General features: G+C 34.1%; 1 protein-coding gene and 1 long non-coding RNA gene across 3 annotated transcripts in view; one reads left to right on the plus strand and one right to left on the minus strand.

Moving 5' to 3' along the window:
- The window catches only part of LOC136027642 (uncharacterized), a 242,873-nt gene extending 217,622 nt beyond the window's left edge, over positions 1-25,251 (plus strand). The window contains exons 2-4 of the mRNA XM_065705069.1: positions 2,641-2,864; positions 21,726-21,849; positions 23,190-25,251. Coding sequence (XP_065561141.1) covers positions 2,718-2,864; positions 21,726-21,849; positions 23,190-23,263 — 345 coding nt within the window. The 5' untranslated portion in view covers positions 2,641-2,717 and the 3' untranslated portion in view covers positions 23,264-25,251. The remainder of the gene's footprint in view (positions 1-2,640; positions 2,865-21,725; positions 21,850-23,189) is intronic.
- Positions 699-26,876, minus strand: part of LOC136027644 (uncharacterized) — a 77,950-nt gene continuing 51,772 nt past the window's right edge. For both annotated transcript variants that reach the window (XR_010617648.1, XR_010617649.1), the window contains exon 2: positions 699-2,245. This is a non-coding gene — a long non-coding RNA (uncharacterized LOC136027644). The remainder of the gene's footprint in view (positions 2,246-26,876) is intronic.

Raw genomic sequence — 26,876 nt, forward strand, 5'->3', positions numbered from 1 at the left:
CAGAGCAGATCAATGACGTACTCATCATAATCAAAAACAGTCAACACCCCAAAACAGATTTAACTCTAACAGATTTAATTTTAAAAATATCCCAATGAATACTGGTTTACTGTACTTAAATGGTAAGTGCCTGTACACCAAACCAACATTTGATTTCAAAACAATCACATGGTGCCGTAAGACAAATAACAGCTTTCAGGAGTACTTTTATAATTGGGGTCAGTCAGTTGGATTTCAGGTGCTCACAAGAGAGCAAGAGTTTTTGTTGTTTATCAATGAAGCCTAGAGGCAAGCGCGAACATTTAATTACATAGATTATATACAGTCAGTAGATTTCATGGAAATAAGACGAATTTTATCCGTAGTTTTGTATCTATAGCCTGTTTTTTCTATAGCCATGTTTTTTTCCTTCTTTCTATGCCTGTCATCTGACAGGATCTTTTCACTATTCTTTTAGGAGACGTTATTAAACAATTCTTCATTTAGAATGAGTAATTTGCAAACAGTTGCGAGAAATAGCTAACAAAAACAATTAATTTCGATAAATTACTTTTGACGAAAGTAATTGAAAAATATATTTCAATAGAAAGGAGCGGAATTGTCAAGGACGGTAAAATAGAAAAACAAATTCACTTTTAATTTGACAGTTTAAAGGATCCATATACCCATTTTAACTCTTTAAAATCAAAATAATAGAATTTGACACAAAAACTCTTTATTTAACAACTGCTAAAGCGTTATACGATCAAAAGCTAATAACATAAACTATTGGAACTCAAATAAACGGAAAACTGGAAAGTCTTCAGACGAACAATCCAATCATCTTTAAATCTTTGTTTAACAGCCGATATTTTCAAAGCAGCTTCAATATACGTCTCTTGTCTGTAGGCGTACAAGGGGTGATATTATTTTGACTTGTAAGCTCCTGAATTCTAACTTTGTTTTGAATTAGCCATTTCAATTTGACCGGTCTGCAAGAACTAGGGGGCATAATCGGAAACTATATCAGAAGAGAGCTGCCACTAGACTACGCACTAGTTTCTTCACTAGCAGAATAGTGAGTTTGTGGAATTCGCTCACCGAAGAAGCAATCACTACCCCAGTACTGCTGCCTTTAAAAGAGTCGTTGATGGAGAATAGTCATCAAAGCTGTGGCGAACTGAGTGGGATGCCGATGAGACATCGAACCATCATCATCACTAACCAGGGATTCTACAGGATTTAATCCTTATTTCACTGGACAATGCGCTTTAAGGTAATTTAAGGTAAAATATTCAGTGATACCCATCTTCCCTTGGGAGATTTACCCTGTAAGGTGTCATATTTCGTATCTTCCCTGTTGCATAAAGCGCATATGTGAACCAAAAATTTTCCATTTCTCCAATGGATCAGAGGTTGTTCAGACTAATATCAGGAGGAATCCCCCCTCCCATTGAGCACAAATTTTAATATGATCACGAAATTCAATAAGATTTAATTTAAAAAACGAAATTTAATTTAAGGTGTTTAATGTGTCAATAGTAGTAGCAGTGAAAAATAATCTTTCTACAAAATTAAGTTTGCTGAAGGGGTTACAATTTGAATCTTTTCTAAGCATACCTTAAACTAGATCCTAGGACCAAGTTGATGCTTCTAACTCAATTGTTAGTTAATTCAAGCTTTTAAATTCTAGGATCAAGTTCCTATTTCAGAGATCATACTTTCAGTAATGTCAGGAGAAACGGTGTATCAAGAATCTTTGTTGGGGAAGGAAGGTCATTTTTTTCGGGATATTTTACAAAAAAAAAACATCAAAAATTGGTTTCATGCCTTTTAATTACAATTTTGAGTCTGACAAAATTCCGGGGAGGGATTCAAACCCGATAGCCCCCTCCCTCCTGGATTCAAATTAATATAATTAATGAAAGTAAAGAGATTGAAAAAAAGAACCAAGCAAATTCGAAACAAGGGAAGCCATTAAATTTTTATCTATTGTTTTTGTGACAGAACACCGGCAAAATATTGATAAATATAATCAAAACCACGGTTTATATAGGAACACAAGAGAATCACGAGGGAACATGAAACACTCTACTAATACTTTAAATCTCAGAGCCTAACTTTGATTTAACTAAAATCCCTGTCTCTGAGGACAATTGGAGCCACCATTGACCAAGTGTAAAGGGCAAGGCATAGCCAGCATGATCTAATTTTTACCCACAGAGAAGCCGCATTAGCATTCAGAGTAGCCAGGTCAGAATTAGGCCTAAAAATAAGAAAGTAGGAATTAGGTCTAAAAAAAGAAGTCAGAATTAGGTCTAAAAATAAAAAAAGTAAATATGAAGTCAATTTTATATATTTTACGGAACTATGAAGAATTGAATAAATTTAATAATAAATTTTAAAAGGAGGTAGCATGCCAGTTCACAACTCCTGTTTAAAAACAGTCTAATATCATTACCAAACTCGCCTTGATCAGCCAATCTATAAATCCTAAATAAAATATGTGTCAACGGGCATTAACCGCGATAGGTATTTTATAAAGACATAAATTGGTAGAAAAAATCAATTATTTTGGGAAAATCAACAGCTAAAAAACAGCAAAGGTTTAAAAAGGTCAAATTCGAAGGTGAACATAGTTTATTTGTTTTTTTTTTACAGGCCACCTGTACCTGTGGAACCAATTTCATCACCAGTACTCATTCCAATTGAAGCAGCACCGACACGACCACCATCTAATGTTGCACCCACACCACAACCGTCACCCCCAGTTCCTCAACAAGTTCAGCCTTTGCCCATCCCACAGCCATCTTTACCTCCTGCTCCATTTGTATCACAATCACAACAGGCGGAACATACTGGACGAATTCCAGATGGCACTGAAGGTACTGTAATATTATCAGAATTTGTCAAATTCATATGCTAACTTCCAATGTTTGATGTCTTGAAGGTTTATATGAAGCTTTAGTTAACACAAATGGGGGTGAAATTCTCTCCCCAAATCTCGATACGAAGAACCCTCAACATGAGTGCTGATAGTGAAGGCCTCAAAAACTGTGCTGTTTCAGTGTTTAGGACCTCCCCCATACGAGTCAAACCAAAATTTTGCAAATATTCTAACCCCATCACCCTCCTGGATACATCTTTGTTACGACACCTTTGCTTTTAGCTCGCTCATTATTAATAAACAAAACTAAGATAACTTTTTTTTCCTCTCACTCGTTGTCAAGGAGTGAACCTGCAAAGGAATTCTAGCATAAGAAAAAAACCACTTGGGTTCTAATTCTGCAATTTACATTTCTATTTTTAGTTTATTTTGCCGGATCCTTCTTTCATGTAAGTCTTTGAATTTACCTCGTTGCAACACTGTTCCTTTAAACTAGATATAGCATTATCTAAGCTTTCGACAAATCATCAAACGACAAGCGTTTGAGCCTGATAAAACTTACATAATTTTAGAAAAAAGGGGAAAACACCTCCAAAATACAGAATAAGCTCGATGAAAATTACATCATAAAATTCAGCATATTAAACACTTTGTGGTAACGAACTCAATAAGGAGTGACCCGGCTCAATATTAAGCAAAACTCTGAAAAATGGAATTTCGATATTAATAGGTAGCCTACATCAAAAGAATCGTATTTTTATGTTGATTTTAAATATATAAGTCTCTTTACATTTAGTCAGATTCAGCGTATAAGAGAACCATATTGCAGAAGTTTTAAGCTCATATCGGAAAAAAATGTGGAATTTTATAAGAAAGATCACGAATGCGTGTTAATTTTTTTTCTCTCAGGGGCGATTATATCGACCCAGTGATCCTAGAATGCTGCGAAAGGACTCATTCGAACGGAAATTAAAAGTTCTAGTGTACTTTTAAGTGACCAAGAAAATTGGGAGGGCAATTAGGCCCCCTTCCACGTTAATTTTTTCCCGAAGTCATCGGATCAAAATTTTGAGATAGCCATATTGTTCAACATAGTCTAAAAGTCTAATAAATATGTATTCGAGGACGATTAAATCCCCTACAGTCCCCGGGGGATTGGCTGCAAGTTATGAACTTCGCCCATTGCTTACATATAGTATTGGTTATTGGGAAGTATACAGACATTTTCAGGGGGATGGTTTCTGGTTGGTGTCGGGAGGGGAGGGTTACATAAGAGGTTCTTTACAAGGAAGAATTTTTAATGGAGGATGAGATTTTCCATGAAGAGGGCATTATTTATGCCCTCTCATGGAAATGAGAATTTCCATGATTTCCCAGCATTATTTAAAAAGCAATCAGAAATTAAATAGAAAAAAACAAGTTTTTTCGACTGAACAAAAGGAGCAGCATCAAAATTTAAAATATAGAAATTATTACATATATGAGGAGGTTCTTCCCCTCGTCAATATCTTGCTCTTTACGCTGAAGTAATTTTAGTAGTTTCAAAAGAGATATCTATTCTAATTAAACGGCTTTTGGGATTCAGGAGGCATTCTTAAAGAATTGGAACAAAATTCGAACTTTAGTGTCAAGAGCGGGGTATTGACGAGGGGGAGAAGTTCCTCATATTACGTATATGGGGAGCTTTTTCCTTTTGTCAGTACGTCACTCTTTATGGTCAAGTTGGAGCTTTTTTTAAATAATGGCCAATATAAACAATTATTTGTTTGTGTTATTTTTCGGCCAATCTTAGCATTTAATATTATCTTAAGCAGATTCCTAACTATGATTTTTATGTCATAATAAACCAAAGATATTGTATGTGGTTCGTAATAAATAGAAAAACAAGATTTTTCCAACTGAAAGTAATGAACAACATCAAAACTTAAACGAACAGAAATCATTAAGTATATGAGGGGGTTGTCCCTTTCTCAGTACCTCACTCCTTACACTAATGTATGACTTTTTATTCCAGTTCTTTAAGAGTGACTCCTGACACATATGGATTGTTTAATTAGAATAATAAACTTTTTACAAATTCGCAACCATTTTAGCGTAAAGAGGGAGGTGCTGAGGAGGGGGCAACTTCCTCATATACGTAATAACAACCAAAAGAAAAATCTGAGAAAATTTCGGTTCAAACAGTTCGTGGTAACGGACTGTAAGTAGGGTGCGACTCGGCTCAATAGTAACCAAAACTCTAAAAAACGGTTTAAAAAAAAGGGATTTTGAAACAAATAGATGTATAAAGAGAATCGCCTTTTATGCCGATATCAAATATGTAAATTTCATTACTCTAGTCTTACCCATCAAAGGTTACGAGCCATAGAAAATGTTCCTGATTTTCGAAAAAAGGAGGAAACACCCCCTAAAAGTCAATTAATCTTAATGAAAGTCACAAAATAAGATTCAACGTGTCAGAAAACCATACTGCATATGTTTCAAGGTCCTATCTTCAAAAATGTGGAAAATGTATTTTTTGCCAGAAGAAAGATCATGGATGCATTTGTTTTTTCCCCCATGGGTAATAGAATCAACTCAGTGGTCCTAGAATATCAGAAGAGGGCTCATTCAAACTGAAATTAAAAGTCCTACAGTCCTTTTTAAGTGACCAAAAAAATTGGACGGTAGCTAGGGCATTTCCCCCGCCACTATGACCAAAATCGTCCGACCACAATTTGAGCCATTTTTTTTCATCATAGATGAAAGACCCAATAAATATGCCTTTGGGTATCACATGACCCCCCACCCACTCAGAGCCCCAGGGGATAGGTCTTTAAGTTATAAAATTTGCCCATTGTTTACGCATAGTAATTATTATTGGGATGCATGCAGGGGTTTTTCCACGGAGGAATTTCTATGGGGAGGGAAGTTTCAAGGGAGTGAACTTTTCAGGGGAAATTTTACACTGCACGAATTTGCCAGAGCTGTTATACAACATTCTTTTTATATGTCTGGCTTTCTCTTTTCCGTCTCAATTTTACGCACGGAGTGGTTAACAATAATTGTCAGGGGTAAATTTTCACCGGGATTGAATTGTTTAGTGTATATTTTCATGGTGAGAGGGTTCCTCCGTGGATGTAGGGTCACATTTCCTTGCATTATTTAAAAAACGGTTAGAAAGTAAATAAAAAAACATTTTTTTTCTTCTGAAAGTAAGGAGCGACATTTTTACTTTAGACAAACAGAAATTATTCCGTATATGAAAGGGGCTGTCCCCTTTTCGATGCTTTGCTCTTTACGCTAAAGTTTGATTTTTTCTCACAGCTCTATTTTTTAAAACAATGGAAACTTTAGCGATTGAGCTAGGAGTTGAGGAGCGGACAGCCCCTGTCATATACAGATAATTTCGTTTTTATTTTTAATGTCGCTCCTTACTTTCAATAGAAAAAACTTGTTTTTTTATTTAATCATTTGAAGGAGAACAGTACTATACTTCATAACGGAGAGAAATACAACTATTTTCTATCTTGCAAGGTTCCCCAGGGTACTAAATTGGGTTTTCAAGTCTTTAGCATGATTTTAATAATATATTGATGGAAATTAATACTTGTTTCAAATTTACTGACGACTTGATTGTAGGTTATGTCCGAAAACTGACTGTTTCCCTCACATTACTAAAAAATGACTGCTAATAACTAGAATGCTATAAATACAGCGCTGATACCCTGTTGATAAAGAAACTATAAATAAAGTACTATAGCATCCTTTTACTTCCAAAAAAGTAACCTTATTAGTTTTTTTTCCATTAGAACCTTATTAGCTTAACTCGCTTATTTTTGTCCTTCATGTGGAGGTTCAAACGCGAGTGTATATCATTTGATGTGTGAATCCAACAGTGTCTCAAAGAAGGAGGGTGGTGCCGCAAAGGAAGTTCGTAGATTACATGAGTTTTAAGAATAAAACATTATTAAGTTTACTGTAACTGAGCCGCAGCATAGAAGATGATTTGGTAGAAGGGGAACTATATTTACGCCTGTAAAAAAGTGTTTAAAGGTAATACAACTGAAGTATATAAAAATAAAAATAAAAATATAACAAAAATAAAAAAAAATATATAAAAAAATATATAAAAAATAACAAAAAATATATAAATATAAAAAAAAATTCAAAAATATATAAAAATATATAAAAAATAAAAAAATAAAAAATGTAAAAATTATACAAAAAATATATAAAAAATAACAAATAGTAAATCTCATCATAAATATTTTGCCGGCCATTATAAACTGAATTCAATGTTTAGGTTAGACATATATATATATATATATATATATATATATATATATATATATATATATATATATATATATATATATATATATATATATATATATATATATATATATATATATATATATATATATATATATATATTCAGTAGTGTGCTATTTTAGATAGAAATAATAATAAAAATACCAATTTAAGATAAAGTTGATCAGAAGATTATTTTTCATTTTATGAAATCAATAAAAATTAAAGCATCTTGCTTTTCGGGTAGAAATAGTAGGCTCAGATTGTATGGCCCTGTTCCCGCAGAGTTCCTTGATCTCAGGTCCATCGTTTGTAATGGAGATTACCATTATAATCCTTAGTTATCATTACCATTCATTACCATCAATACATCAATACAATACAATCTTTACCGTCTGATATTTTTAACCAAATTTAACCTAACTTTAACTTTTACTCTCATAACTTGCATAAGACTGAAAAAGCTGATTCGCAAAGCTAATTGAATTCAAGCAGAAAAAAAGGAATTTTGGACATTCATCGGTGAATGTCAGCATTAACCAGATTTTTAGATTAACCAGACAGGAGAGCATCGTCACCGCTGTATTTTGTGACCACACTAGCCTGGCTATAACCAGAAGTCCAACAAAGAAAAATCAGAAATAAAAAAATCGAGAAACCAAACAAGGGTTTGCCAAGTATTTTGGCAAAGACTCTCGGTAAGCCGTCTTAAACGTTCAAATATGTATATTAATATACATTTATTTATTTATTTTCTTTATTTCCCTATAAAATGAGGAGTAAAATGATAGCGCTTACACTAAAAAAATATCAAATATTGATCAAACACTTAAAAAGAGGAAAAAAAGATACAAAAACACTTGCTAAATAATTTAGCCAGTAAATCATCAAGAGCCAGAACTGTTAATAAGAAACGGAAATAAATTGTGGCCTAAAAGGATAATTTTCGCCTTGTCTTCAAATGTTTTATATTTTTTCTTTATCCAGACTACAGGATCCTTCACTTAAAGCTTTGAAACAATCTCAGTGTTACTAAAAGAAAGCGATACCAAGTAAAAATTTGCAAAATTTAAAATGAAAAACTTTAATGGGCGAAAGATCAGAAGGTCTGAAATTACGGAAGAGGAGGGACGGGAACAATACGCGAGGCAGAGCAACAGCGCTATACATACGACCAAGGACGTCCCGATGGTAAAGACCCCGAAAACTAATTAAAAGACCAAATACCTTGGGTAGTTTCATCTGAACATGCTGAAACAGGACTGGTTTAAAATCTCTTTTCGAAGCAGCAAAAGGTAATCCCAAATAAGTGACTATTGGCGACGACTGGAAAATAATACCATTGCCGCAATCGACAGTCGCCCTGACATTATCTTCTAAACATTTTACAACAATAAAATTGACATTTTTCAAAACTGATATAAAGGCCCAAACCTTTTAAACGATTAATTAAAACATTAAAATTAGAAACAAGAATAAACTTGGACAGGCTTGAAACAAAAGAGCAGTAAAGAGAATTAAGGGCAGTAGCTAAACATGAATTGAATATATAAGGAGAAATAATTCTTCCTTGTGTAGTTCCTCTACCCACTTGAATTAATTTGTACTGAGATGAAGACGAACTCGGACAAATACAGATCTTTAATCCAGAATACCAAGAGCGAAAGACTCGAATGACAGCTAGGGGCAATCCAGCATGGATTAAAGCGAGCAGTGCAGATGCATGAGAAATGTTATCAAAGGCCCCTTTGAGATCAACCAAGAGGGTATATAGCGGTTGACCAGAGATTCTCGCTTCTTCAATAACTTTGCTGAAAGATGCATGGGCGTATATATATATATATATATATATATATATATATATATATATATATATATATATATATATATATATATATATATATATATATAAATATATATATATATATATATATATATATATATATATATATTCCCTTTTTGGAGTGCTGAGAACGGCTTAGTGGAAGGTTTTGCTTAAATACTTGCTATGTCTTTAGTTTTTGTTTTTTCACTGACTTATAATCACCCTCGTTTTGGTTTTTGAATTGTATTTGATTTCAAATAAGAATAGTCTTATTTGAGAGTTCGCTTGGTAAACACCTTATTTTGGAAATAACCTATTAATACAGTAAGCTCAAGCTGGTCTGATTTCCCTATAGACATTTATTGAAACATCATTCATAATCAGATTATTTTCATTTGCTGGCTAATTGATAGTTTTGGTATTTGAGTGCAAATTCCCTTGGGACTTAGTGATTTATTAAGTAAAGAGATTTTCGTACAAGGACTTAAGAACTTGAATATATTTCAATGACATATTATCTGCGATAGCCATGTCGGAGAAATTAGTTTGGAATGTGATTTTGAACTTTTTAAATCGTGCTCGAAAAGCTGGAAATAAGAGTGACGAGATAAGTCGTAAAGCATGCGAGTTTTTTTTTACAAAGGACGATATAATCAAGGCTAAGGAGATACTGTGGTCTTCTGCTCACTACACCAATAGAGTGTCAATTAAAAAAAGTGCCAAAGACAATATTAACGAAATGTTAAAGGTACTTGAACTTTGTGAGCAACGTAACGTTGAGCTGCCAGTCTTTGTGATAGATGAACCTGACGAAGTCCCTATCTGTCCTGGTGAGATAGCTGCGGTAATCACCAGAAAAGTTACAGAAGTTTGTAATAAGCTAGACAATTTCATGAATAAGGACCCTCCCACTCCCTCGATTGTTCCTACAGTTACTGAAACAAAGTCCTCATATGCAGTGGTACTCAAGAATTTGCCCTCTGACCTCACGAAGTCAGATTTGAGGAAAGACTTTTTGCAAAAAATCTGTGGCAGAGAGTGCTCTAAAATTGTCGAAGTTCAGTCCAGAAAAGATAATTGGCAAGTTGTTACAGCTAGCAAGGCTGATGCAGAAACTCTTGTTGGGGTCTTTCAGAACGGTGATAAATCTCTTTCTGCAAGAATCAGGAGCCTGTCTCACCTCGGTATTGCTCGATTTGTTCCCAGCAATATAAATGACGATGAACTTTGCGCACTGATTCCTAAATGTGTCAGTTCAAAACAGATTGGCAACACCCGCTCGTTTCGATTGAAATTTGAAACCAAAGTTGATCTTATGAATGCCATAATAAATCCCCCAGTCATAGATTATGAGAGGAACAAAGTAGCTGAGTATCTCTCCCTCCCGGTAAGATGTTTCAAGTGTCAAGCTTACGGGCATATATCCAGTAGCTGCAAAAATGAAGCTATTTGCGCAGTCTGCGGTGACCATGGTCATTCAAGCTCCAAAACATCTCCTTGTCAAAGGCCCAAGAAGTGTGCATTGTGCAAATCACAGGATCATCCCTATTACAGCTTCTAATGTCCAGTCGCCCTTTAAGGACTTTTAAGTAAAGTTAAGTCAGCATAATGGCTCGAGCCTTAAGTCTCTTATCATGGAATATCAATGGCAAAGTGGTTGACAAAGGCCTAGTCCTCTCTGAAATTTTAAGTACAAATGAAATAATTTTTCTGCAAGAACATTTTTGTTTGACGAAAGGAAAAATCTACTCAGCATTTCACAGAATTCTTATCTCTTATTTCACCCAGTGAAAATGAATAAGAGCCGTGGCCGACCTTCGGGCGGATTAGCTATCATTTCACAATTTCCCGTCAATCTCCTTGAGTCGAATGACCATTTCATTGCTGCCGAATTTTCGGACCTAATCTGTATAAACGTTTGCCTGCCAACTAATTACTGCTCTTCGCAATCAGAGAATAAATTCATAAATGCTTGCAAAAAGCTAGCGAGTTTTGTGAAGGGAGTTTCAAAGCGTCCAAATGCTCGAGTTTTGATCGCAGGAGACTTTAATTGTGACTTAACAGACAGCTCATCGCCAAGAACTCAACTCCTTCTGAATTCTCTCCCCCCTTCCTACTCAGTTGCTGACAAAACAGAAACTTTCACGTTTATTGGTGTCCTGTCAGTGACTTCTGACCTTGATCATTTTATTGCATCTTTCCCCTGTGAAACTATCGAAGTAATTTGTGATGGCTTTTATTCGGATCACCTTCCAAAAAAGTTGAAAATAAATGCTTCATTTCATGCCCCTAAACAGCCAGATAAAAAGTGGTTTTATATAAAAGACATGAAGGAAGTTAACCGCGAGATGTTCCGTTTTGAATGTGACAGAATATTAAGTAAAATAAAGGTGCCCTTTCATTTGTTGTGCACGCGCTCGGGCCCTAGTGAAAAAGAAATAGCCATCGGACTTACCACCTATCTAGCTGAAATTAACCATGCATTAAAGTGTGCTGAAGCTTCAGCTGTCCCGTGCAAGCGCATTAGGATAGGCTCTCAAGTTCAGGGCTGGTCAAGAAACCCTTCCCTTATTTCCGCGTGCGAGTCTTCTAAAATTTGGCTGAATATTTGGAAGGATTGCGACAGGCCTAAGTCTGGGACTATAAATGGTTTGCGGCTACGTTCTAAATGTTTTTTTGCTAAAGTGTTAAGAAAACATAAGGTTGATCTTATTGAGAAAAACGCTCATAAAATTGCAGAGAACCCTTCGAAGCTCTGGAAAAAATTTGAACGCCCTTGTCAACACATTAGTGCAAATAATATTCCTGAGCCTGAGTGGATAAATTATTATAAGCATGAGTTTTCTCCTCCCGATCCTGCTCTTGAGTCAAAATTTGAAAAAGAATTAAGTGCTTGTCTGAAAAAACACGAACCTTCGACATTTATAATTAAGCCAAGTGATGTATCGTTTTATTGTGAAAAACTAGAGAAAAGAAATTCCACGGGAGCTGATGGAATTACTGCCAGACATTTTGATTATGCAAGCGCTCTTCTTTTTAATCATTTGTCTCTACTTTTTCAATATCTATTGAAAACGGAGTTGTTCCTTATCAATTTACAGTTGGTCAAATAACCCCTATCCCGAAAAAAGGCAAAAAGGATTTTACTGCGTGTAATTCATTCCGACCTATAACAGTTTCTTGTACTATTTTAAATTGTTTGAGTCAATTATTTTGGATGAAATTGTTTCTAAATGTTATGTCCCACCCCACCAGTTTGGTTACCAAAAAGGTATTAGCCGGGAGCATGCCCTTTTTGCTTTAATGAATGTTCTTGCTGATGCAGAAAGAAGTAGATCCCATATTATCCTTTGTGCTTTAGATATTGCTCGGGCTTTCGACTCTTGCATTTTTTACCAAGTTTTATTTGAAGCGTATAAAAGAGGGGTAAATTTTTGTATAGTAAAGTGCCTTCTGTATATGTACCATCACCTTAAGGCGAAGTTAACGGGGGGATCTTCCTTTTTTGATATTTTGAAAGGAGTACGTCAAGGTGGCCTTACCTCACCTTTTTTATTTAATAACTCTGTTTTAAATGCCCAAAATTCTGTTAATTTTATTTGTATTCACCGTGGATTTAACTTGTCTTTAATAACTTTTGCAGATGACGTTTTGAATCTAAGCCGTACTTTTAGTGGATGTCAAAATGCGTTTAATCAGCTATACAATGAATATAAAAATATTGGGCTTTCTTTCCATGTTGAAAAAACTGCTGTTGTAGCTTTCAATTTTAAAGAGACAAATGGCCCTATTTCTTTATCTTTAGCTAATATTCAAGTCCCCCTTTCTCAAAAATTAGTTTACCTTGGAATGCCAATTGGAAAAAATATGAAAGAAACTGTGAAATTATCCATTGAAAATTTGAAGAATTGCTTATGCTTCAATTGTATCTAATATTAAATACATTGATAAATTAAATCTTGCGAAAATTTATAATAGCCTAGTTGTACCTCATCTCCTTTCTCTTTGTCCGGTTTGGCAGTTTTTTAGTGAACCTCAGAAACTATCTGTTCGTAGAGTATATTCTCGTTATGCTAAATTCCTTCTCAGTTACCCTCCTTGGACTAGAAATAGTTACTCAACGAACAAATTCCGCCTAGTTTCTCCTACATCTATTATTGACAAAAGGCTTCATGATTTTCGTTCTTCTATGTCGATAGTGTCTCACCCATGGTCAGCATTACTTATTTAATTGTTTGTTTGTGTTGAATTGTATTTATTTGTAGCTTTTTATTTTATTTTTTTCTGTTATTACTCCATCTTAAGGGCGTTCCACCCTCTTTTTTGTAGATGGGTTATAAATACATTGATTGATTGATTGATTGTACACTTTGATTGACTGATTTTTACTCTTCGTTTTCTTTATATTTGTTGGAGAATTACTTATTGAATAGAATATTTTAAGTTTCATCAAACAATTCTTGGTAACGAACTGCAGTAAGGAGTGACCCGGCTCAATAGTAACCAAAACTAAAAAAATGGAATTTTGATACCAATAGCTACATCAAAAGAATCGCATTTTAAAGTTGATTTTAAATATATAAGTTTCATCAAGTTTAGTCCCATTCACTAAAAGTTGCGAGTCTGAGAAAGTTCACCTTTTTAAAAAAAGACAGATCACGGGTGCGTGTTTATTTTTTTTTCTCAGGGGTGATCGTATCGACTCAGTGGTCCTAGAATTTTGCGAGAGGGCTCATTCAAACTGAAATGAAAAGTTCTAGTGCCCTTTTTAAGTGACCGAAAAATTGGAGGGCACCTAGGCCCCCTCCCTCGCTCATTTTTGTACAAAATTTGTCGGATCTAAATTCTGAGATATCCATTTTATTCACCATAGTCGAAAAACCTTATAACTATATCTATGGGGACGACTTACTCTCCCACAGTCCCCGTGGGAGGGGCTGCAAGTTAGCATATAGTAGTGGTTATTGGGAAGTGTAAAGACGTTTTCAGGAGGATTTTTTGGTTGGTACGAGGGGTTGAGAAGAGGGGGTTATGCGGGAGAACTTTTCATGGAAGAATTTGTCATGGGGGATGAAAATTTCCATGAAGGGAGCGAAGCATTTTCTAGTATTATTTTAAAAAAAGCAATGAAAAAATAAATATGAAAAGTTTTTTTTTACTGAAAGTAAGGGGCAGCATTAGAAATTAAAAAGAACAGAAAATACTACGGATATATGGAGTTCACCTCCTCCTAATACCTCACTCTTTACGCTAAAGTATTTTTAGTAATTTCAACTATTTATTCTACGGTCATTGTGATTCAGGGTTCATTCTTAAGGAATTAGGACAAAATTTAAGCTTTAGTGTAAAGAGTGAGGTATTGACGAGTGGGCGAAACCCCCTCATATATGTGATACAAACATACGAATATAGAAGTTCGTTACGTAAGCTAATTCGTAAGTTACGTATATCTTTTACTAATGAAAACGTTCGTAAAAAACTAAAAGTTCTAGTTGCCTTTATAAGTAACCAAAAATTTGGAGGACAACTGGGCCTCCTCTCCCCCTCCTTTTTCTCAAAATCGTTCTATCAAAACTCTGAGAAAGCCATTTAGCCAAAAAAATAGATATGCAAATTTTGTTTTAATTATCCATCTGCGGAGAGCCAAAATCAAAACATGGATTAACTTAAAAACGTTCAGAAATTAAATAAAAAAAATATGATTTTTTAATTTAAAGTAAGGATCGACATTAATACTTGAAGCGAACAGAAATTACCCCGTATGTGAAAGGGGCTGTTTCCTCCTCAACACCCCGCTCTTTGAAAATAGCGACGAAGACCACACTGCCTTTCCATAACAAACAAATACAACGTAGAGACAATGGGGAAAATTTCAAGACAGTGGAAATTATTTCTGTAGATATTTCGGCCCTATGTCCAAGGGCCGTCTTCAGCACAATACAAGAATAAGAGAAAAACTATATATAAAAGAACTTACATCAAATTGTGAGGAGTAAAACTGAATAATTAAAAACACTATTTAAAACTTTTTTTAAAAAATAGCCCTAGCATCCTTACTTCAACGAAGTTCAACCAGGACTGGCGAAAAGAATGAAATGAGAATATAAGCTCATTCAAACTGAAGAGAATAAAATGATTAGATGCAATTTCTTAAAGCTGATCTTGCTTGTTTAGCAGCCTGTCTCAAAGGCCTTTTCGTAGTTGGTTCAGTACTATTATAAATCGGCTTCGTAAAATATTTTGTTAGATCATTTTTAATTAAATTTGAGTATAAAGAATTTAGTGAGTATTCCCCCAAGTCCCTGTTCAAAGAAATATTATTATTTATTTTAAGATTAATTTCGATTGATTCTCGAACCACCTGTTTTATTCCCAAATCATTACTAATGAGTGAAGAGTTTTCAAAAAGTATCATGTTGGACAGATTATTAAATATATGCCAACCTAAAGCAGAATCAAAGGAGTTGTTGGAACTATTTGAAATTAAAGCCTTGTCTATGTCATTTTTATGCTGTTGTAACCGTTTGTCTAGATTCTGATGGGTCCTGCCGACATAGTATTTTCCGCAATCACATGGTATTTGATAGACCCCTCTTTGGCGAGTAACTGGGGTCTTATCTTTACCCGAATTTAAGAAATTGATGATTTTAAAATTATTAGTAGAAACTACGTACAGATTATTTTTTGTGCAAATATTTTTTACAAAAAATAATCTGTACGTAGTTTTTACTAATAATTTTACATCACAATTTGATGTAAAATCTTTTATATATAGTTTCTCTCTTATTCTTGTATTGTGCTGAAGACGGCCCTTGGACATAGGGCCGAAATATCTACAGAAATAATTTCCACTGTCTTGAAATTTTCCCTATTGTCTCTAAGTTGTATTTGTTTACCCCGCTCTTTACGCTAAAGTTTTTACTGAGTTGAGAGAAAGAGTCAAACTTAATCGCAAAGAGCGGGGCGTTGAGGAGGGAACAGCCCCTTTCATATACTGGGTAATCAAACAGTTCGTGGTAACGAACTGTAGTAAGGAGCGACCCGGCCCAATAGTAACCAAAACTCTAAAAAACGGAATTTTGATACCAATAGTTGCATCAAAAGAATCGCATTTTAATGCGAATCTCAAATGTAAAAGTTTCATCAAGTTTAGTCTTACCCATCAAAAGTTACGAGCCTGAGAAAATTTGCCTTTTTAGGAAAATAGGGGGAAACATCCCCTAAAAGTCACAAAATCTTAACAAAAATCACACCATCAGATTCAGCGTATCAGAAAACCCTAATGTGCAAGTTTCACGCTCCTATCTACAAAAATGTGGAACTTTGTATTTTCTGCCAGACACTTCCCAATAACCATTACTATATATAAGCACTGGTCAAAGTTTGTAACTTGTAGCCCCTCCCACGGGGACTAAGGGGGAGTAAGTTATAACTTACTATAAGTTACTAGTTATTAGGTTTTTTTTACTATGCTGAATAAAATGGCTATCTCAGAACTTTGATCCGGTTACTTTGGGAAAATAATTAGCGTGGGAGGGGGCCTAAATGCCACCCAATTTTTTTAGTCACTTAAAAGGGCACTAGAACTTTTCCTTTCCGTTGGAATTACACCATCAGATTCAGCGTATCAGAAAACCCTACTTTAGAAGTTTCAAACTCCTATATACAAAAATGTGGAATTTTGTATTTTTTGCCAGAAGGCAAATCAAGGATGCGTGTTTATTTGTTTGTTTGTTTTTCCCAGGGGTGATCGTATCGACCCAGTGATCCTAGAATGTTGCGAGAGGGCTCATTGTAACGGAAATGCAAAGTTCTAGTGCCCTTTTTAAGTTACTAAAAAAATTGGAGGGATTAATCACGCTAATTATTTTCCCAAAGTAACCGGATCAAAGTTCTGAGATAGCCATTTTTCTGCATAATCGAAAAACCTTATAACTATGTCTTTGGGGACGACTTACTCCCCCACAGTTCCCGTGGGAGGGGCTACAAGTTACAAACTTTGACCAGTGCTTACATATAGTAATGGTTATTGGGAAGTGTACAGACGTTTTCAAGGGGAATTTTTTGGTTGGGAGGAGGGGTTGAGAAGAGAAGGATATATGGGGGGGGAGCTTTTTACTGAGGAATTTGTCGTGGGGGAAGAACATATCCATAATGGGTGCGCAGAATTTTCTAGCATTATTAAAAAAAAGCAATGAAAAACATAAATATAAAAAAGTTTTTCAACTGAAAGTAAGGAGCAGCATTAAAACGTAAAAAAACAGAAATTATTGCGCATTTAAGGGGTTCACCTCCTTCTAATAACTCGCTCTTAACGCTGAAGTATTTTTTGCAATTTCAACTATTTATTCTACGGCCTTTGTGATTCAGGGGTTATTCTTAAGGACAAAATTTAAGCTTTAGTGTAAAGAGCGAGGTACTAACAAAGAGTTGAACCCCCTCGTATACGTAATAAAAACATACGAATACAGAAGTTCGTTACGTAAGCTAATTCGTAAGTTACGTATATCTTTAACTAGCAAAAACGTTCGTAAAAAATTAAAAGTTCTAGTTGGCTTTTTAAGTAACCAGAAAATTGTAGGGCAGCGAGGCCTTCTCCACCGCTCCTTTTTTCTCAAACTCATTCGATCAAAACTATGAGGAAGCCATTTAGCCCCCAAAGAAATATGCAAATTTTGTTTTAATTATTCATACGCGGAGAGCCAAAATCAAAACATGCATTAATTCAAAAACTTTTCAGAAATGAAATAAAAAACCAAGTTTTTTTAACTGAAAGTAAGGAGCGATATTAAAACTTGAAAACAAACAGAAATTACTTCGTATATGAAAGCGGCTGCTTCCTCCTCAACGCCCCGCTAAAGTTTTTTACTGTTTTAAAAAGTAGAGTTGAGAGAGAGTCAAACTTTAGCGTAAAGAGCGGAGCGTTGATGAGGAAGCGTTGAAGAGCAAGCGTTGATTATATAAAAAGTAATTTCTGTTCGTTTTAAGTTTTAATGTCGCTCCTTACTTTCAGTTAAAAAATCTTTTTTTTTTGTTTAATATGTTCAAGGATCTGGCAAGTGAGCTGTTGGTAATAATATCGCCTTTCTTGGTCAATTTTTTGATTTCTTTAGATATAAATGGTTGTAAAACAATAGTTCTAGACGAATTTAAAAAGGAAAATTATTCTCTATTTTTAAGAAAATAATAGAAACTACACTACTGAAGTTCTGTAGTTGGCTATTTTAGATAAAAAAAAAAGTAATGACAAAAATATTAATTTCAGATAAAACTGATAAGAAGATTATTTTTCATTTTAGAAAATTAATAAATATTTAAGCATTTTGCTTTTTCGGATAAAAATAGTATGTCAAGATGTGAGACTAAACTTTGACAATTTTGAAACAACCGAGAAAAAAATCTTAGGAAATCACAGTTTCCAAGAATAAATATTTTTAAGATGGGAAAGGGGGAAATAAAATATTTTTACTTCGATGTCCTTGGTACTTTGAGAAATAATACGATTGTCTTACTAAAATGTCTTACATTTATTACTTTTTATTAAAATCACATTTATAATTGGTTTATTATATTTACGTTTATATATTTACAGTTATTGCACTTGATGGTAAGATTATTTACATTTATTGCATTATATTATAAACTGTTATTAAATTTATATTCATATTACCGTTATATAATTATATTTACTATTATACTGAATTATCGTAAAATAGAATGAAGCTCTCGCCAGATGACTTTCGCCAGGTCAAGGTTGTATGACACCATTGGCACATAGTTGCTTGATATCAGGTCCTTTGTTTCTAATGGAGTTCTTTGTTTCTAAAAATAAATATTTTTAAGATGGGAGAGGGGGAAACAATATTTTTACTTCGAAGTCCTTGGTACTTTAAGAAATAATGCGATTGGCTTACGAAAATGTCTTACATTTATTACTTTTTATTAAAATCACATTTATAATTGGTTTATTATATTTACGTTTATATATTTACAGTTATTGCACTTGATGGTAAGATTATTTACATTTATTGCATTATATTATAAACGGTTATTAAATTTATATTCATATTACCGTTATATAATTATATTTACTATTATACTGAATTATCGTAAAATAGAATGAAGCTCTCGCCAGATGACTTTCGCCAGGTCAAGGTTGTATGACACCATTGGCACATAGTTGCTTGATATCAGGTCCTTTGTTTCTAATGGAGTTCTTTGTTTCTAAAAATAAATATTTTTGAGATGGGAGAGGGGGAAACAATATTTTTACTTCGAAGTCCTTGGTACTTTAAGAAATAATGCGATTGGCTTACGAAAATGTCTTACATTTATTACTTTTTATTAAAATCACATTTATAATTGGTTTATTATATTTAGGTTTATATATTTACAGTTATTGCACTTGATGGTAAGATTATTTACATTTATTGCATTATATTATAAAAGGTTATTAAATTTATATTCATATTACCGTTATATAATTATATTTACTATTATACTGAATTATCGTAAAATAGAATGAAGCTCTCGCCAGATGACTTTCGCCAGGTCAAGGTTGTATGACACCATTGGCACATAGTTGCTTGATATCAGGTCCTTTGTTTCTAATGGAGTTCTTTGTTTCTAAAAATAAATATTTTTAAGATGGGAAAGGGGGAAACAATATTTTTACTTCGAAGTCCTTGGTACTTTAAGAAATAATGCGATTGGCTTACGAAAATGTCTTACATTTATTACTTTTTATTAAAATCACATTTATAATTGGTTTATTATATTTACGTTTATATATTTACAGTTATTGCACTTGATGGTAAGATTATTTACATTTATTGCATTATATTACAAACGGTTATTAAATTTATATTCATATTACCGTTATATAATTATATTTACTATTATACTGAATTATCGTAAAATAGAATGAAGCTCTCGCCAGATGACTTTCGCCAGGTCAAGGTTGTATGACACCATTGGCACATAGTTGCTTGATATCAGGTCCTTTGTTTCTAATGGAGTTCTTTGTTTCTAAAAATAAATATTTTTAAGATGGGAGAGGGGGAAACAATATTTTTACTTCGAAGTCCTTGGTACTTTAAGAAATAATGCGATTGGCTTACGAAAATGTCTTACATTTATTACTTTTTATTAAAATCACATTTATAATTGGTTTATTATATTTAGGTTTATATATTCACAGTTATTGCACTTGATGGTAAGATTATTTACATTTATTGCATTATATTATAAACGGTTATTAAATTTATATTCATATTACCGTTATATAATTATATTTACTATTATACTGAATTATCGTAAAATAGAATGAAGCTCTCGCCAGATGACTTTCGCCAGGTCAAGGTTGTAGGACACCATTGGCACATAGTTGCTTGATATCAGGTCCTTTGTTTCTAATGGAGTTCTTTGTTTCTAAAAATAAATATTTTTAAGATGGGAGAGGGGGAAACAATATTTTTACTTCGAAGTCCTTGGTACTTTAAGAAATAATGCGATTGGCTTACGAAAATGTCTTACATTTATTACTTTTTATTAAAATCACATTTATAATTGGTTTATTATATTTACGTTTATATATTTACAGTTATTGCACTTGATGGTAAGATTATTTATATTTATTGCATTATATTATAAAAGGTTATTAAATTTATATTCATATTACCTTTATATAATTACATTTACTATTATACTGAATTATCGTAAATAAAATGAAACTCTCGCCAGATGACTTTCGCCAGGTCAAGGTTGTATGACACCATTGGCACATAGTTGCTTGATATCAGGTCCTTTGTCTCTAATGGAGATTATCAGGCTAGGTTAGCTAACCTAACCAATATATTGTGGTAGCTATTTATTAAAGATGACGGCATATTACCATTAAAAATATGGCTATTTGGCGATAAAATGTGACTTCTGCAGACTAAAGATTGGCTTTTATTGTATAAATAATACCATTAGCCATTAAAGACAGAGCACACAAATAAAACGTAAAATTTGAGTGATGTTTGCTTTCCTATTGCTGGATGTTGTTAACGGAGAAGCCTGGATTAGAACGCAAAGTATTTTGAATTAAGATGTTGAAAAGTTAAAATAGCGTCTAGATGGTGTCAAATTTTAAAATAAAATTGGTGTAACAAACGCTTTTTTCGAAGTCATTTAGAGAGAGTTCACTTAAAATTTGAAATAGCCTGTCTACTTGTATGTATGTTGGGAGTTCGTAAGGGGAGGGGGTAGTAAATAAGGCACATTTTGTTTGATAATTTGAATTAAAAGTACCCTAAACCGGGAAAATTCAGAATTATATTGTGCTGAGTGGATCTAGAGGCTCCCTCTTGCATATATCCTTGTCTGTCTGCATATTTTCACCTGATTCCATCAACCTGAACATTTTTCTTTTGGGCACTCAATTGCAGCTATACTAGTAAAGGCCCCCCAAGTAGTTGGTCCTCAGCAGTCTTGTGCTATATTTTTAAAATGTAATTTAAGGTACGTTGGTTTCTTCGGGCCAATTAAGGCCGCAAGAGCTGGTGATCATTGATCAAGAAGTTCATACGTCCCTTGGTTTTTGCTTTTAACCCCTTTTGGTATTTATTTTATTTTGTAGAGAATTCATTCTACAGACCGTTATAGCTAGACTTAAGCTACGTTGACCCTAAATGGCAGGGAAAACATCATTGATAATTAAAATAACTGGAATTCCAACATTGTTTAATTTTCTTGCAGGATGATGACGTGGCAGTTGTTCATAACGGTGCTTTGAGCATCCACAAGTTGAAGGGAGGATTGGAAGACACCCCTGCTAGAGAGATCACTACCCTTAAAATAGAAATTCAGAAAATTATGAAGGGTAGGGATTTTTTAGACACAACTTTGTTTACTTTAAGTTATTTATAAGAAATATGCAGAGATGCAACGGTTTCCATCATTGTTTATGCAAAGTTTCGAAAGAATATATAGAAACTTTATCCTTATACCAAATGAAATGATGTGTTTTTCTCAGCTGCAATCGCAGAAAATTTAAATTTTGGTAATTATGAGGTTTTTTTCATTAATGGATATTAATCTCTGTTTTTGTTGGTTCTCTGTTTTTATTTGTCTCTGTTCTTATTTGTTCTGACCTTGCAGCATTTATCTTATTGTTGAAGGTTAATGTTTTCGAATTTCCTTCTTTTAAAACATTCTTTTTTAGTGAGCATCACTGTTGGCCATTCACAGTGTTTTTTCATCTGGAAATGTGTCTAAATGCTTCAGAAAATATGGGAAATATCAAGGAAATTGCATTAGAAGTAGTTCTGTTATTTGCCAAGTATTGTGTCTTCAGAACCTAATTGTCGGAAATTTTTGAAAGATTTCCAACAAATTTCCAAAAAAGAAATGTTTTGGTTGTTGTGTTTTAAACTAACTAACATTTTTGCATGCTTGGTCTGTTCAGACCAAGTACCAATCTCCTGGTTCTCTGCCTTTGACGGGGAAAATGTGTGGCTGGGGACAAATGTTCCCACTGTTCCAGTGTTTTCCTCCCAGATTTCCCCAAGCACCCATTTAGAGCTGGGTCGAAATTGGCCGGACTTACAGTGACACCAATGACTCCCGTTCCACAAGAACGCCAGGAGTTGAACCCCTGTCTTTATGGACAAAGGATTTCAAGTATAGCACGCTAACCCAACTAACAAGGCTAGGACGGCTTATGTAGTAAAATGTACGAAAAATAAAGGTTGGTTTTTTTCTTTTTCCCTTTTCTCCTCTCATGTCAAATCTGTCTTAAAATGTTTTCTCTCCGGTCTACGGAGAATTAAAGTTTTTTTCTGCCTTTGAATTGTCAGCTAACAAAAATTATTTGCTAACAATTCGCGGAAACGTGCAAAATGTGTAGGATATCTTTGCTCAGTAAATTAGTTGTTGCTTGTGGGAGATTTGCTTGTTGGCGATAAAAGCTCAAGTTTTGAAATATGTTTTTAAATTTTAGGGATTATATGTGATGTTAAGAGTATATCAAAGAACTAAAAATTTGTGGAACCATTGGTCAAGTCAGGAGAGTCGAAAAAAGTTTTATCTCCTATTTTTTAGTATATCAAGCAAAACTTTCAAGATGAAAAAAAGGAATTTCTTGTCACGATACACCATGTATGCTAAGAATGGTTGTAACTCATAAACCTCATCAATATTCATCGCTGATTTTTTTTTCAGGTCTAAAGCAGAAGAAAAAGCCAGCAGCTCATTCTTCACAGGGATGCTTCTGTAAAGCTTTCAGTGAAGAATGATTTCAAATACTTATTGCCGAAATCTTCGTGCACAAGAAATTCAAAGACGTTTGAGTTTACGTTAGATAATAACTCTGGTGGCAAACCCCTTTTGTATTCAAGCTTGTTTAATGGTACACGGACATTTTTATTAAATAAGAAATCCCATGGTACCTTAAGGATGAAGAGTAACTACCCAAAAGAAATTAAATTTCACAAATTAGGAACGGGAGATGTTACAGAAGAAAAAAGGATTGGTGTTCTCGAAGAGAGTGATGAGTGCTACTTTATCATTTTCCGCTACAACTTTGCCAAAACCACAAGTATTTCACCTAAGCGTCACTTATCTTAAAATCGGTGAACACAACAGATGGGAATTTTTTTAATGTTCAATTAAAAACTTTTTCTCTTCTGACAAAATTAATAAAATAGGCATAACTCGAGTTACTGCATTGTATAATTTTAATATTTAGTTGGCTTGGATAACAAAACCAATTATTTCGTGCCATAAAGGTAGCAATAAATATCAAAGGAGCAGGGGTCACATACTCATAAAGTCAATTCCATGGTATCTGGACCTCCTCGGAATCTTAACGAAACGAGGGACGCAACTAATACAAACCTCAAGATTTGGCGACAACACAATAAATATTGTCTATGGCAAACTTCTACAGATAAATGACCAGCACAACCTATGAATTAAAACTTCACCACTCCAACATCCTTGAAAAAAAATACTAGATAATCTATTCAAATCAAACAAGATAATTCAGATCCAAAATTTTTAATTTCACAAGATCGCAAAAAAACAACCAACAATATTTAAACTATCTGCCATCCTAAAAGACGAAACATGCAAAAAAGCCTAATCCTTTAGAACATTAGAAGTGATTTCAAAACTTAATTTTCAAAAAATTTGCCACAGAGACTACTCTTTCGGAAATATAAATCCAGCAGAGGTGAAAGTTCTTTGTCACTTATTTACTTAAATAAATTGATTAAATTCCACTCTCCAAGAGAGTGGAAAAATGGTCCATGAACGGATGGATTAAACTGAAATACGATTTGATTTCAATAGACTGTCCCCAAGGAATACTTTAAACGGCAATACAACGAGAATATTTGATAAGGAATGTGCTTTGTATTCTATAGTATCATCTTTATCCTCAAGTATAGAGGAACTTCAGCCAACTTGCCTCAACGTAAATATTTATGCCAACACCAACACAACTTTAAAGTTTCTGTCAATCGAAACAGTTTATTTAAATATTGATGATAGGAGGAAGGGTTCCACTCTCTAATTAGTGGCACCTAGTTCTCCTTTGAAGACAAGTATTGGTCACGTAGGGAGAACTGGCTTTAGCGGAAGAAATGTATCAATAAAGATGTATTATAAAGTCAGTGGTGGTGTGTTGAGCATCAGCGGAGGTGGAGGAAACGGTGGTGAAGGAGGAGATGGTTTTACTGGTTCACAGGGAGCTGAAGGAGAAAGTAGAACCATTAATCCTAGTTTTTATAATATTTCCTACTATGATGCTATAAATGAGGATCATATAAACGTAACCTCTCAACATGCGGATGATGCAATTGAGAGCCATTCAAGGATTACTTCCTGTCTAACTCCAATGCTGTTTAATAATGTCATATGTCTTCTTGTTCCTTTTACTAGGATTTTTTATGTCAAAAATGAAACTATTACAAGCTTTAATCATACATCGACTTTTGCAATGCCTGGCGAAAAAGGTCTTTAGGGGGATCCTGGCAAACCTGGAGGAAATGGAGGTAAACCTGAAAGACTTCTGCTTGATGTTAATGCGAGCCTTAGAAAACAACTTGTTCTATTAGCTAAAGGTGGCAAAGGAGGAAAAGTTAGTAAAGGTGGCAAAGGAGGTCTTGGAGGTACATATCTCTTCTAGGCTACATTATAAAAATGGCTTATTGTTTAGTTCTTGAGAATTGTATGCATATTACAGACTTAACTAAGTCTTACTGTTTTCCCCCTCAATTAAGGTTTGGCGATTCCTTTTTCTCAATATACCAAGGTTTTGGTGTAATGTTATGACTCGTTTAATAATATTTTTTATTTATAAGTAACTCCGCATTTTACTACCTAGTTAGGAGGAAGTTTAATGATAACATAAATATTATTTCTTCTGATTAGTTAGTTAAAATGCATATCAAGACTTGCAAGTGACCAAAAAAGTTGGAGGGCATCTTGCTCCCTCCCACGCCCTTTTTCCCAAAATCATCCCATCAAAATTTTCAGGTAGCAATTTTGTTCAACATAGTTTAAAAGTCTCAAAAATATGCCTTTGCAGATAACCTGACCCTCCCCCCTCCCCGGGATATATGTCTGTAAGTTATAAAATTTGCCCATTGTTTACATTTAGTATTTGTTTTTGGAAAGCATGCAGATATTTGTCAGAGGGAGGGGGTGCTTGGGGAAAGTTTCCTTGGGCATAATTTTCCGTGTCGAGGAAGATTTCCAGGGATGAACTTTACAGGGGAAATTTCACACTGGGGGGATTGGACAGAATTTCTTTGCGAAATTCTTTTTATTTGTCTTATTTTCTATTTGCCTTCTCAATTTTACATGTGGGGATGTTCCGGGGAAATTGTTATGCAAAATTATCAGCGTGTTTGGATTTCAGGTACTTATGTATAATGCTGTGCATAAGTGTTTGGATTTTCTTTTTAAATTAAAAAAATAGTTTTATAGATCACTAAAACTATAAATTGAGAATGAGCTTGATCAATCCTGATTTGAGGGTAGATCCTTGTGTCTTCTTTTGGGCTATACAGACCAAGTCCAATAAAGTGCAGTCCCCTTTGGAGGGGGAAAAGGTGGAGATAGATGCAAGGGGCTCCATCAAGGCTATTAACCCATATCCAAATATTTCCTTCACTTTACACAACTACCTTTTAGATTGCGAAACCCTTATCTCTAATTTTACAATATATTTTTAGGTAAAAAAGGCTAAATTCTTTCAACAAAATTTTTGAAAGGCATCTTATAAACAGCTGTTCAATTGGGTGATGGGACAAGCTGCATTGTGCATTAAAACTGGAAGTGATTCCGAAGTGTCAAATATATGACAAGAAATTAGGTTGATTTAATGAATTAATAATTTTATTACCGAATGTAATTTTAGTAAAATGTTATATATTTTAGAGGGGAAAATAAATCTCAGTCTAATTCAAAGTTCATTCTCACTAAATTTCTCTTTTTATGGCACTTGGTATTAACCAAGTGACATGTAGCAATCGCCAATTCTGTCGGTCTGTCTGTCGGTCCCGGTTCTGCTACTTTAGGCACTTCCAGGTAAGCTAGGACGATGAAATTTGGCAGGCGTATCAGGGACGAGACCAGCTTAAATTAAGAATAGTCGTTTTCCCAATTTAACTATCTGGGGGGAGTGGGGGGCTGGTTAACACGGAAAAAATGAAGTATTTTTAACTTATGAATGGGTGATGGGATCTTAATTAAATTTGATGTTTGGAATGATATTGTGTTTCAGAGCCCTTATTTTAAATCCCGACCAGATCTGATGACATTGGGGGGAGTTGGAGGGGGGAAACCTAAAATCTTGGAAAACACTTAGAGTGGAGGGATCGAGATGAACTTGATGGGAAA

This window comes from Artemia franciscana, chromosome 5 (genome assembly GCF_032884065.1).
Source record: "Artemia franciscana chromosome 5, ASM3288406v1, whole genome shotgun sequence".
Taxonomy (NCBI): Eukaryota; Metazoa; Arthropoda; class Branchiopoda; order Anostraca; family Artemiidae; genus Artemia; species Artemia franciscana.